The 12048-nt window shown below is 39.3% G+C and overlaps 1 protein-coding gene across 1 annotated transcript in view; it reads right to left on the bottom strand.

The window, feature by feature from the left end:
• The window catches only part of FBN1 (fibrillin 1), a 223807-nt gene that overhangs the window by 68080 nt on the left and 143679 nt on the right, over positions 1–12048 (bottom strand). Inside the window, exons 22-30 of the mRNA XM_054565457.1 lie at positions 11802–11852; positions 10030–10155; positions 7737–7964; positions 5718–5843; positions 5476–5604; positions 4550–4675; positions 4313–4438; positions 3010–3132; positions 1798–1923 (exon numbers count right to left, since the gene is read on the bottom strand). Of these exons, the coding sequence (XP_054421432.1) occupies positions 1798–1923; positions 3010–3132; positions 4313–4438; positions 4550–4675; positions 5476–5604; positions 5718–5843; positions 7737–7964; positions 10030–10155; positions 11802–11852 (1161 nt within the window). The remainder of the gene's footprint in view (positions 1–1797; positions 1924–3009; positions 3133–4312; positions 4439–4549; positions 4676–5475; positions 5605–5717; positions 5844–7736; positions 7965–10029; positions 10156–11801; positions 11853–12048) is intronic.

Below are 12048 nucleotides of genomic sequence, written 5' to 3'. Positions count from 1 at the left end.
TGCAGGCCAACCATGCACACTGGCATCTTATCTGGGCCATAAGCAGGAGGTCAAGTAATCAAATAAACTGACTGACTCCAGGCTAAGTGTGGAGCCTGTTTATGTGAAGTCTAGAAAACTTTTCAAAACAGCATATTACATTGCACGATGAAACTTTTAATTCGATTTGCATGATGCCAACAATTTAGTTTCCATATTTTAAAAGAAAGGACAGATAAACTAAGAGTCTTAGTGTAGGTAGTTACAAACTTCACTTCTTTCCCCAGTTAAAAATTATTCATTTTTTACGATATTCAGTTTAATTTCTGGGACTTCAAAATATTCACTAAGCGTTTTCCTTAGATAAAAATGTGATAGAGTTTAAATGTTTTCGATTTTAAGTTCTTGCTTCTGGCCAAGACAGAGTAATAGGCACAGAATTTACCTTCCCACCTGAAGCAGCAACAAAAGACAGTGACCACATGAGCAAGAAAACAAACTGGATGAGCTGTACAAAGACCCAGATGACTGTGTAGGGAGAGTTTCAGGCCCATGGCCTGGGGAAGGGATGACAGATAAAACCAGGGTTTCATGTGTCCTGGGTTGAGGAGATAAAGCTCAAAGTCCTAAAAGGCCCAGGCCACTAGAGTTCAAGGGCAGAGCAAAGGACAGACAGGAGCTGCACAGAGAAAAGGCTGCAGAGACCTGCTAAAGGTCCCAGACAAGTATTCAGATGAGTAATGACCAGTGGATGCATGTAAAGAAGCTACTCAAAACTGGGGAAGTACCAGCCACAAGAACTCAAGGAAACAATCATCAGACTTCACAGAAGGCCCAGAATTGTGCCTACTCCTACCAGTTAGTCTGGAAAATCCCATAATTCACAGGGGTTTGAGTAGAGTGTCCAGAAGGGTCTTGCCTCAGTAATGGAGCAAAATTAGCCCAAGACTAACTGCTGCTTAAAAGCATAAAAGCAAGACTTTGAAAGGATCAATCTGTTTCCAAATAACTGGGTTACAAAATAAAGTTCAAAAATACTTCTAGGAATCCAAAAATATCTAGCACCTAGTAACTCAAAATTTATAATGTCTGGCATCCAATCAAAAATTACCAGGCATTCCTTGAAGCAGGAAAATATGACCCATAACGAAGAGGAAAGTCAATTTACTGAAATGACTCAGAACTGACACAGATGACAGAATTAGTAGAGCAGGACATTATAACAGCTATTATAACTGCATTCCATGTGTTCAAAAGGCTAGAGGAATGATTGGACATATTAAATAGTGATACCAAAGTATAAAAAAAAAGAACTAAATCAAACTCTTAGAGATGAAAATTATAATGCCTGGCATAAAAAGTATAATGAATGGGATTAAAGGCAGATTAGATATTGCAGAAGAAAAGTTTAGCAAATTTGAATACATGGCAATAGAAATTCTAAAACAAACACAATCAATTCTAGAGTTTATTGCATTTTGTCAGAAATAAATTTTGTTTGCCTTTAGTTAAACATCTGAAAGCCTAAATTCTAGTTACAGCAGAAGGAGGGCTAAGTGGACATAAATAATGCAAAATAAACTCTACCTGGAGTTGACCAATGGTAGCTCAGCACACATTACATATCTGACAAGAGCATCATATCATAGTCACAAGAAAGTTGCTCTTTGACATGCCAGTTTTGGAATATTAGTTTTATACCCCTAAGTATCCTTACTATTCACGTAGAACCTATCAGCTGCCCAAAGTAATCTTTAAGTAATTTAACAGTACTTGTGAGTAACCAGAAAAAAATGCAATATTGTTTTCTTTGCTTACCTACACAAGTCTTCATGTCTTCAGATGCCATGAATCCATCATAGCACAAGCACCTATACTCTCCAGGTATGTTGGTACACTGACCACCATCACAGATATTGGGGTTATCTTCACACTCATCAATGTCTGCAGAGAACGAAACCAACAATGGCATGTTTTTGATATTGGTTTTATTAGTTCAGTGATGAAAAAGTTAACTGACCCAAGTCAAATGAACTCAGCCTACTGGCATAAGATAATTAGTTCTCAAATCCAAATAAAGCTTAACATAAAATATCCCATCAACTTAGGTGAAAAATGAGAGAACCATTTTCAATATTCACAACACACTGTTCAGTGTCAAGAGCTGGGTCCACTTAAAAGTCCATCATTTAATTAGCAATTTTATCTCTGCTATGAATTTATCATTCAAAAATGATCATGAATCTTACATTTCTCATCAAATGTAAATGCCTAATGTCTATCATCTTCCATTATATTGATATTTTGAAGTGAAAACTGGTTAATAAGCATATTTACTTAGATGCATTTTTAGTAAAAATATTTATTTTCAACATTTAATTTTTATAGCCAAAGTTATATCTAGGGTTTTTAAGGCAGATTTTTCTAGATTAAGTTCTCTTCTTAACCCACATCAAAATCAGTATCTATATTACCTACGTCATTTTTCATCCCTAGCTGCCTACATGGCTCTCAACCCCAGAATGATACAACAGGAAGTGTAAGTTAGAACAGCATTTATCAAATTTCAGCATACACACAAACCACTTGGAGGGCAAATGAGAACAGGTTACCGTGTTCAACCCCCGGGAGTTTCTGATTCAGTAGGTATATGGTGGGATCCAAGATTTTTCATTTCTAACACATTCTGAGGTGAGGCTGATGCTGCTCGTCCAGGCAACATACCCTGAAGAGCACTGAACTGAGCCAAGAGATCAGCTCTTCCAAAGCTCTGACCAGTGGAGAAACTATTTGTGCACTCCACTTACTGAGCACATACCAGATACTAGGCTGAGTACTATACAACTCTTTCACACAGGCAATCTAAAACCCATTTTCTAGATGAGAACTCAATCAAGAACACACAGCTAAAATATGTGAAAAAACAAAGATTTGGATTCAGAACTATCTAACTCCAAAGCCCAGGCCCTAAACCACTCTACCCAGGGACCTGTTACTGTGAGATTTCATAGGAGGCTAAAACCTACTTACCAGTACATGACCTCTGATCCGGCATTAGCGCAAATCCTGGCTGACAGCTACATTCATAGCTACCTTCAGAGTTTGTACAGAAGGTCTCACAACCACCATTCATTATGCTGCATTCATCAATGTCTAAGAAAAAATAAAAATAATATTACCTTTCTCTATGTTTATGATCATGGCATGTGTTTATAGTTTCCAGACATGGATCAAGTAAAGCAAAAAAAAAAAAAAAAAAAAAAAGAGCATCGTGGTGCAACTGGAAGTCACTACATTGTTTAATTCCTTCAAAAACTATGAACTACACACCTACTATGTGCTAAGATGTGAATCTAATGGTGAATGAGAGACACAAAACCTGCCTTCATAATGGTCAACTGCTGCTAGAGAGTTAGATGAACAATTAATTACACAATACGTAATGTGCCACATCACCATAGGAGAAATGCTAGGTGCATGAGAACACATATGACGATGGTCACGTGGGTGAAATTCTCAGGGTCACAGATTCAGTTATAAACTTGACATTTAGCTTAACTGGCTGAAGTTCTAAACCTTTTCAAGAACCCGAGTTAGAGTTCTGAGTTTGTCCTGGGCCATGTTTCAGAAGGATCTGGGCTGATTTATGATTCTGGGTAGAAACCATGTGAGACTTGGCAGTTCCACATGATGTACACCCCAAACCAGGCAAAAACTGGTGGTTTCTACAAAGTTTCACTTCGACTTTGGGCACAATAAAGCCACAGGGTTTTCTGTGCCACTCTTTCCAGCATGACTAAACCTACAGAGAGGGCCAGCCACAAAGCAAAAGGCTTGTTCCACAAAACCCCATCTTTAAGGAGTGCCAGACCAGATCTCTATTTCAATGTACAATATGGTCTTCTTTCCAATAATTATTTTTTGAAAATTTTTAACTGATCTAAACCACCTAAGGGCAGATATTGTACCCTATGCTTTCTGTCTTTTGCACGGACCTCATCATGCTTCATTTATTTCAGGTGGTTAGTAATCACTTGTTGATCTGCCTCGTTATGCATGTGCCACCTTTCACCATTAAAGCAGCATGGGTCAAATCATACTTGTTAAAACCAAAACATTCCATATCTCTCATTTAAGTGTTCTTTAAACACACAAGGGAGGTGAGATCCGAAGATTGTGAGCCACCATGAAAAGAATTTTGCTTACAGGGAAACAAGAAAGATTAAGTAAAAGTAACTAGTGATGGCAACAGAACTTAGAGAACATGGCTTGTGTGCTTTAGAAAGAGACTAATAAAATAAATTGTAAAAAAAACGCTCAAAATAGAACTTACCAACACAAAACAGCCTGTCGGGGGTTGAGTGATAGCCAGGGTTGCAGGCACACTGGTATTTCCCTATGAGGTTCACACATCGGCCATTTGGACAGAGGTTCGCACTCAGTTCACACTCATTGATGTCTGTGTAGAAAATAACAATAGCAAACACTCAGCCACCAGCTTCTGACTCTGGGAGAGATGTGGGTCAAATGACTGACCACAAGTAAGTGATCTGAAAGTCTTCCTCCTTACCTATACATGCTGAGATGTTAGGGGACAGCTGATGACCAGGAGGACATTCACAGCGATAACTTCCCTCGGTGTTTAGGCAAACACCTCCTCGGCACAGGAGGGGATTTCTCTGGCACTCATCAATGTCTGCAAAATGGAAAGGACCCATGTTGAAGATCTCGGTGGTGTCCTGCCCAGGTCCTCACAACCAGGCCAGTGCACTTGTCACCCTGTTTCTGGTAGTCCTGGCGGCTAATGACTCACACGCTCCCTTCTTGAAGAACTGCTGTCTATTTCACTCAGAAATACCTGGGGGATGAGAGATTATATTTCCCTCCCATGCTGGGGGCTACCCATGGCCAATAACTGGTTGAACTGATATGGCAATAGAAATGTTGGCCTCGTCTCAAGGTGGGATGATTCCCTGAGACCATTCACACTCCTGAGTGCCCTGTGGAATTCAATTAAGGCTAAAATGCAGCTGCACCGTTTCGCTCCTTCTCCTCCCCTAACCTGCCTCCCTTATTTCATTACAAGCTCCCCCTGAGAGCACTTCCTCAAAATAATCTCCATCTCGGGGAACCTAATCTAAGGCAGACACCTTAATTAATCTCCTTTTCCAGAAATGTTGGACGGAGACCCTATAATGTAACCCTAAATATAGCTTATGTTTGACTTGTTCTCTCCTCCCTGGGGTGTCTATTCTAGGCTTTATACTCACTTCTCAGGGACCCATAATCAGTGTCTGGGGCCCCCATCACCCCACAGCAAGAACTCCCTCACTCCTTCCCCATGGCAGTCTCCCTCTGCCACAGACTGATTCCTGACCCACTGGAGAGGAGCTCAATACACAGGGGGAGCAGGGAGAAGCTAGGAATAGGCTATGAGTCCTCAAAGCTTCTTGGAATCCTTTTTCTCCTGTGATGATCAAACGGGCACACACTTACCCATGCAGTTCTTCATCATCATGAATCCACTTTCATAGCCTTCATCGCACTTGCATTCAAAGTCCCCTGGGGTGTTCACGCACTGGCCACGGCCACAGAGGTCAGGAGATATGCGGCATTCATCAATGTCTGCACAAAATCAGCAAGTGGCAGCAAGTGATTATCAGGGTAGCCTTAGTTGCTGTAGAAAAAAGATGAAGAGTTCCGAAGGGTGTCCCTCCAAGGTGAGCCCCTTCACTGACCTGTGCAGTTCCTTTCTTCAGAGTCAAGAGCAAAGCCACTGTCGCACCGGCACTTAAAACTGCCAATGGTGTTTCTGCACTTGCCATGGGTACAGAGGCTAGGGATCATCTTGCATTCATTGATATCTTCAAGAAAAGTAAAATGTGTGAAAAGTTTGTGATAAACCAATTACTTCTCAGTGCCCGCCATTTTAAACCCAGGCGGTTGGAGGGTCTTGATAAAAGGTCTTGGCAATATTCATTTTAAAGAATATGTGATAATCTATAGGAAATATGACTGTGGAAACATTTCTAGTCTTTCAAACTTCTACTGTAGAAAGTACTACCAGAGAAGTAAAGAGTATGTTTATTTACATTTCTAGAATCCAGCACACTATCTGATACATACTAAACATTTAACTATTTGCTGAATGAATAGTCTAAACCACCAGGGTCTATACTTAAAGCACATAGAAGATTATTAGAATATATTGCCCCACAGAAATCAACTGAGTGTGTATAGCAGTGATTTTCAACTTTTTCCATGCTCAGAGAAGACATAGCTAATTGCTAAAATTCTGTGACACACCAAAATATATATTTTACCGATCTGACAAAAAATATTAGGCAAAATTTTGATTCACTCACACTGTACAACTATTGTTGTGTTGGCTGTTGTCATTTTTTAATTTGACGATCTAAAGGGAAAGAGGTCAGTGGCCCTGACTAAAGAGTCAGGCATCACATGTCTTAAAAATTCTTGCAGCACACCAGGGTGCCTTTTGCGGCACCAGTTGAAAATCACTGGTGTAGAGAAATGAGATATTCATTTATGCTTTCAATGGTTTTTTTGGATACACTTAAAATACAAGAGTTTAAAATGTCATAGAACCTTAAAGGTTCATTAGTGTAATTAAAAGAGTTTTTGTTCACTATGAGACAGCATCTGTAACATGTGATCCAAGTTTCCCCTTTTACAGGCCTTTCCAAAGTAAGACCTGAAGCTCAAGAAATACAAGTTCATTTCTACATAGTGTCATGAGACAGAATTGGCAAATTAAATCTCAAGAACATCAAGTCCTTCTGTGGCAATGGATTTCCACAGCCTTTGGAAGCAAATCACTTAAGTTTCTTAAAATTAACTTAAGAGACATTTAAGAGGGCCATCTAGAAACTATCTCTCTAGACACAACAATTTTAAACCCCAGGGCTTCTTGGACCAAATGCTCAGTAGAAAAAAAAAGTCTACACATTTTTCTATAAGGATAGTTAAGTAATATTTATATACTCATTCCCCATTTGATTTTGTTATGAAGTTTGATTTAGGACCAGACACAATGGGCAACCAACAGAACACTCTATACAGGGAACATAAGCTGAGCCTCTCTGAATAATCAGAATTCTGAGGAACCAATTATGATTTTCCATATGCTGAAGTAAACAAATTTTGTTTCATTGTGCATAAAAACTTAAATTAATTTTGGAATTAGTTTAAATCTGAAACTTACTTTTTTTGCATGGATTTTAGATTATGGCATAAAAAACTCAAATAATATTTGAAATATCATGTCACTGGAGTGTGTCTGCCACAGGAATGAATTTCACTGTCTTTGGACAAAAAGGATCTGCCACTGAGTTTCACATGCCACTCACCCCAATTTTCTATATTGCGGTGACTGGGTACTCAAATCAGTGGATAAAATGTCATACAATATGACTTTAGCAGATGGCATAAAAATTTCCCATTTCCTTTCATTTATGTTCAGCTTAGGGTGGCATTTAAAATCTACTCTAACACTTAATAATGGCTAGATGGGAGAGGAAAGCCACCTCAGGAAATTCTGAGGTCTAGAAAAAGAAAATCCATTAGAGAGTGACTGTTTGGTTACAGAGAAGTCAGAAAGCAGAGGATGTACACAGAGATGATGGAGGGATGAGCACATTGATGATATTCGTAATTCCATTAATACAACTCTAAGTTCATGGAAATGCATCTGTCAGTCTACAAAGAAGAGCAATTAACCACCAAAACCATTGTACCTTTGAAGAAAGGTTTTCCGTTTGTAATTTCCTTTGTAGCAAATCCGGGTCCTCTGGGACAGAGCTCCTCATACTCGGGTGTGCTTTTCACAGGACACTCTTCGCATTCCTCGGTGCCCCAGGCCGCCCCCACAGAGCAGCAGCAGGCGTCCATGCGGTGGCGGCCAGAAATGGGCATAGTGCACTCCTCATCTTCGTACCTCAGGAAGCAGGTTTCCACACGGTTATCTGCCAGAGAACAGAGGGAGGCTGAGGAGAGCATCCCTGTTTTCGCTACCCCCAAACTGCCAGTGTTGTGTTAGGCAAAGTACAAAACACTCAGTAATTTGCTATATACTTACTGACTAGAATTATTTTGTCCTCAAAAGAAACCCAGGTTTTGTGATAGGTATTCCTGCCTAACAAAGACTCTTTTATTGGGTAACTCATATTTATTTGCACCTACTATTCGTGTAAAGTTTCCTTTTGACATGAGGAGTTTTCTGATAATTCTAAGTAAGGAGCAGTATTCTGAGAAGTGCTGTAATGGACTTTGGGGAGATGTGTTCATGAACTTGTCTGCTACCATGCACGCCTGCCATAATGTCCTGACGTCCCATCTGTAGTGAAGAGCAAACTGCAGTCTCTATCATTGGAGAACATCTGAGCTAGCTCCGGACCCTTTCCGTCAGGTCCACGTCGTTTTGGAGAGGGACGCCCCACTTGAGATTAAAGAGGAAAGGAGCAAAGAAAAGCCATTCACTCCTCTCCTCAATTACTTCTTTCACATCAACATGTGCTTATCTATACAATCTTCTGGATATACATGAGGTACATCTAGCTCCAACTCCATATTCATCGGATTATGAAAAAGGGTATAAAGAGTAGCAGACCACAGGTCAGAAGACCTAGAATTTGGTCCTATTCTGTGACTAAGATGTCTGCTTGTCTTAGACAATTATTAACCCTGAGCCTGAATTTCCACATCCGTAAAGTGATGTCCCACCCATCTCTCAGGGGGGTACTGTGAAGCTCAAATGAGATTATGCATCTGAAAATGGTAAAGTATAATTAAAACATAAGGCATGGTATACCCTCTCTTTCTCCTTCTTTAAGTGGTGGTTATTAACCACTCACTTAAGTGCCTGAGCTTCCTTTAATGTTAGGAAGCTTCTGAAGCCTTCTGGGCAACTTTACATGAGAGTTGCCTTTATTAAGATGGATACTTTTAAAACGATTTATAAATTAAACATTAAAGCATCTTTCAGCTAAAGAACCTGAAAGAAGGTTCTCATTATATGTTGACTACTCTTAAACAAAGAAGCTAAGACTCAGAATGGCATTAACAGACGTCCATAGTTACACAAAGACTCTAGCCTTTGAATTCCAACTTTTCTCTTTCATATTGCTTACATTATAAACCAAGAAGTTCTATATTTAAAGGTTTGTTTATTCTAATTTGTAAATGATCCAAATCCCTTAGCTGCATACCACTCTTTTAACCACTTACAGTGGTTCTTTACTAAAAATGCTCTTTAGGGTAATGAGGTTTCAGATACACAATGAGGTTAAGCCTTATTTCCATAGTAATGGACTGAGAAACCAGTGATCCAAGAGACACACTCCTAGCAGTCAGAAGCTATAGTATTAGCATTGGAATAAGTCTGCCAGACTCCACAAGAATGATGATGGGATCTCAAACCTAATGTCACTACAAATCTATAGGGCAGCTTTCTAAGAACTCGGGGTTCTGTGCCCCATCTCTTCTGACCCATTGCCACTTGGGCTCTTGCCATTGGCTTGGAGAATCCCACCACGACCGACAGTGACAACAGCCGTGGGCTCCCTCAGGTTCACTGATCAAGGCTGTGGCACTCTTCATTCCCGACACTCACAAGAGTTTTCTGCAAAGACCTGTCCTCCTGGCCAACAGAAGGACGTGCCTCGCAGGTTTCAATTGAAATTGTTCTCCCTACCAATCACTTTGCGTCTTATAGCCCATGACATATTGGGGGGAGGGTGGATTTAAGAGCTCTGGGTTAATAATTGTGATGGTAGTGATTTAAGGAACAGTTACATATCAATTAAAGTCTGTCTTTACTAACATGTTCTCTGCTCTTCATACAAGGAATAAACAAAGAGCAAATCAGGAAGGCTCTTCTCCCAGGAAACCACCATGGCTTCTAATGGAAATACTGAATTCGGAATATATGTGTCTATTCTAGGAACCAAACACTCCCCTCTATCTTGTCAACTGAAGTTTTAATAACCTTTCAGAAATGATCATTAGAAAAGTAATGAGCTCAGTACTTACCCAGGCATATTCTCCCTGTGACATCCAAAGTCATCCCACTGGGACACTGACATGTAAATGATCCCCTGGAGTTAACGCATACGCCATTTTTGCATACTCCTGGGAACACTTCACATTCATCTATATCTATAAAGGGAAAACAAAAGCATGAATTAATATATATCTTTAACATCATTCTACTTTATTCCATTCATGGAGTCATAATTATTCTCATAACAGAAAAGCCCATTTGAACCTCAAAAGTTCACAAAATTAGTTTGCCTCCAAATAGCTTAGTAGAACTTCTGGGATGTCTGAATAGTGACAAACACAGCTCATCTGCCACCAAAAATATAAGAGTTTCTCCATTGACTTAGGAGTAATTTTTGAGTTGAAGAGACAGGGAACTGGTACAAGTTTTGGGGGACAGTTCTGGGTACTATGGCTCTCCAGATAAGGCTCCTGGGAGCCATATCGTTAGTTTTATGAGACCAGATGTTTGGAAATAGGTAGAGAAATGGAAATCTGGTCTTTCAAACTAGCAAAGAATAAAGAGCTTGAACCTAAGCATACAAAAAAAAAAAAAAAAATCCTGCTGAGGAATATGTGGTGCTAGCAAAATCATTCTCTTTCGAGAAGTTCTGAGAAGGCCCTAGAAGTGTACGACTAGTTCTAACTCAGCCATGGTCTCAGGCTGTTCTGTCAAAACCTTGGTGGTCCCAGTTTGAGTTGGGGAAGATTTGAAAGATGCTCACATTCATCCTCTTATCATTCACTCAATCTCTCTCAAATGCGCTGGTCCATCCCAGCTTGCTTAATGCAGAGCAGTGTGTTCTCTGCACTTAATTTGGAAAAATATTCGCCATCAAGTTAATCCAAAGAAAGGCACTTACTTGCCAATGTCAAAAAAAGTGGAGCATTATTTAAGAAATTCACACACACTGTGTCTTTATTTAGAAGAAATAACTTCCCAAACCAGGGATGCTGGAAGAAAAATGTTCCAGATTTTTTTCTTGTAAGATAAATAAATGGAAAGGGGAAAATTTACCTTTTTGGGATTTTTTTTGGTTGTTGTTATGGCCACTCATACACCAAAATGTGCTGCTGAGGTCAGATAACTTATTAACAATGGGTCTGGACCAAAGAAAGGCCAAAGAATTCAGTCATCATTTGGAAAGCAAGACCCTGGGTGGGGGTTACAGTGTTCCTCTTTATTTTAGCAGGAAAAAACTTCATTTCATCCCACATGTGGGACTAATTGCTGTTTTTAAAATTTTTCAGCTGCTGTGTCATGTCAGGTTGTGTTAGTCACTCTGACCTATGTCTATCTGGGTCTCCATGAGAAAGAATCACAGTAAACTAAAGACAATCCACATAGACTTTCAAAAATAATACAGCAAAGTATGTTCTTCTACATCATCCATGACTATGAAACAAACAAACAAACAAAAAACCATGACAAACCAAGAAAAATGCAAATTTTACAGCCTCATTTAAAAACTCCTATTTTATCTTCCTGTTATATAGCATTTGGAAAGTGCAGTCAATTCAAACCAAGGTCAGCCTAAAACATTTTCAGCCACCTTGCACCTGGGCCGTAGAGGTTTGAAACTGTCAATAACATATATAGGCTTGCGAAATTAACATCTGTTATGATCTACAGTTCTCATTATTTTTTTTCTCTGCTGCATATTTCTTACTGTGAAGTTACATGACATCTATATGCAGTCCAAAGTAACACAAGCATTCTTCAAGCACACAGAAATTGATGGTTTATAAATAATCATAAATACCTTCACATTGTGTTCCTTTAATTCTTGAATAGCCTTTACCACATATGGGATCTGTAAAAACAAATCACAACAAAACAAACAAACAAAAAAACAAATTTGAGATAACAATATCCAGACTTTGTAATTATGACCTAGTATAAGAAACATGAAAGAGGACCTGGAACATGAATTAGATTTTGTTGCTATGAATAAGTCTGAGATAACAAAGTGTTTCTGAGATTGCATAAGTGAAAAAGAATAATAATGA

Source organism: Pteronotus mesoamericanus, unplaced genomic scaffold, assembly GCF_021234165.1.
Source record: "Pteronotus mesoamericanus isolate MK-2021 breed Mesoamerican mustached bat unplaced genomic scaffold, CSHL_Meso_final contig_164, whole genome shotgun sequence".
Lineage (NCBI taxonomy): Eukaryota > Metazoa > Chordata > Mammalia > Chiroptera > Mormoopidae > Pteronotus > Pteronotus mesoamericanus.
This window is presented reverse-complemented; position numbering and strand designations above follow the sequence as displayed.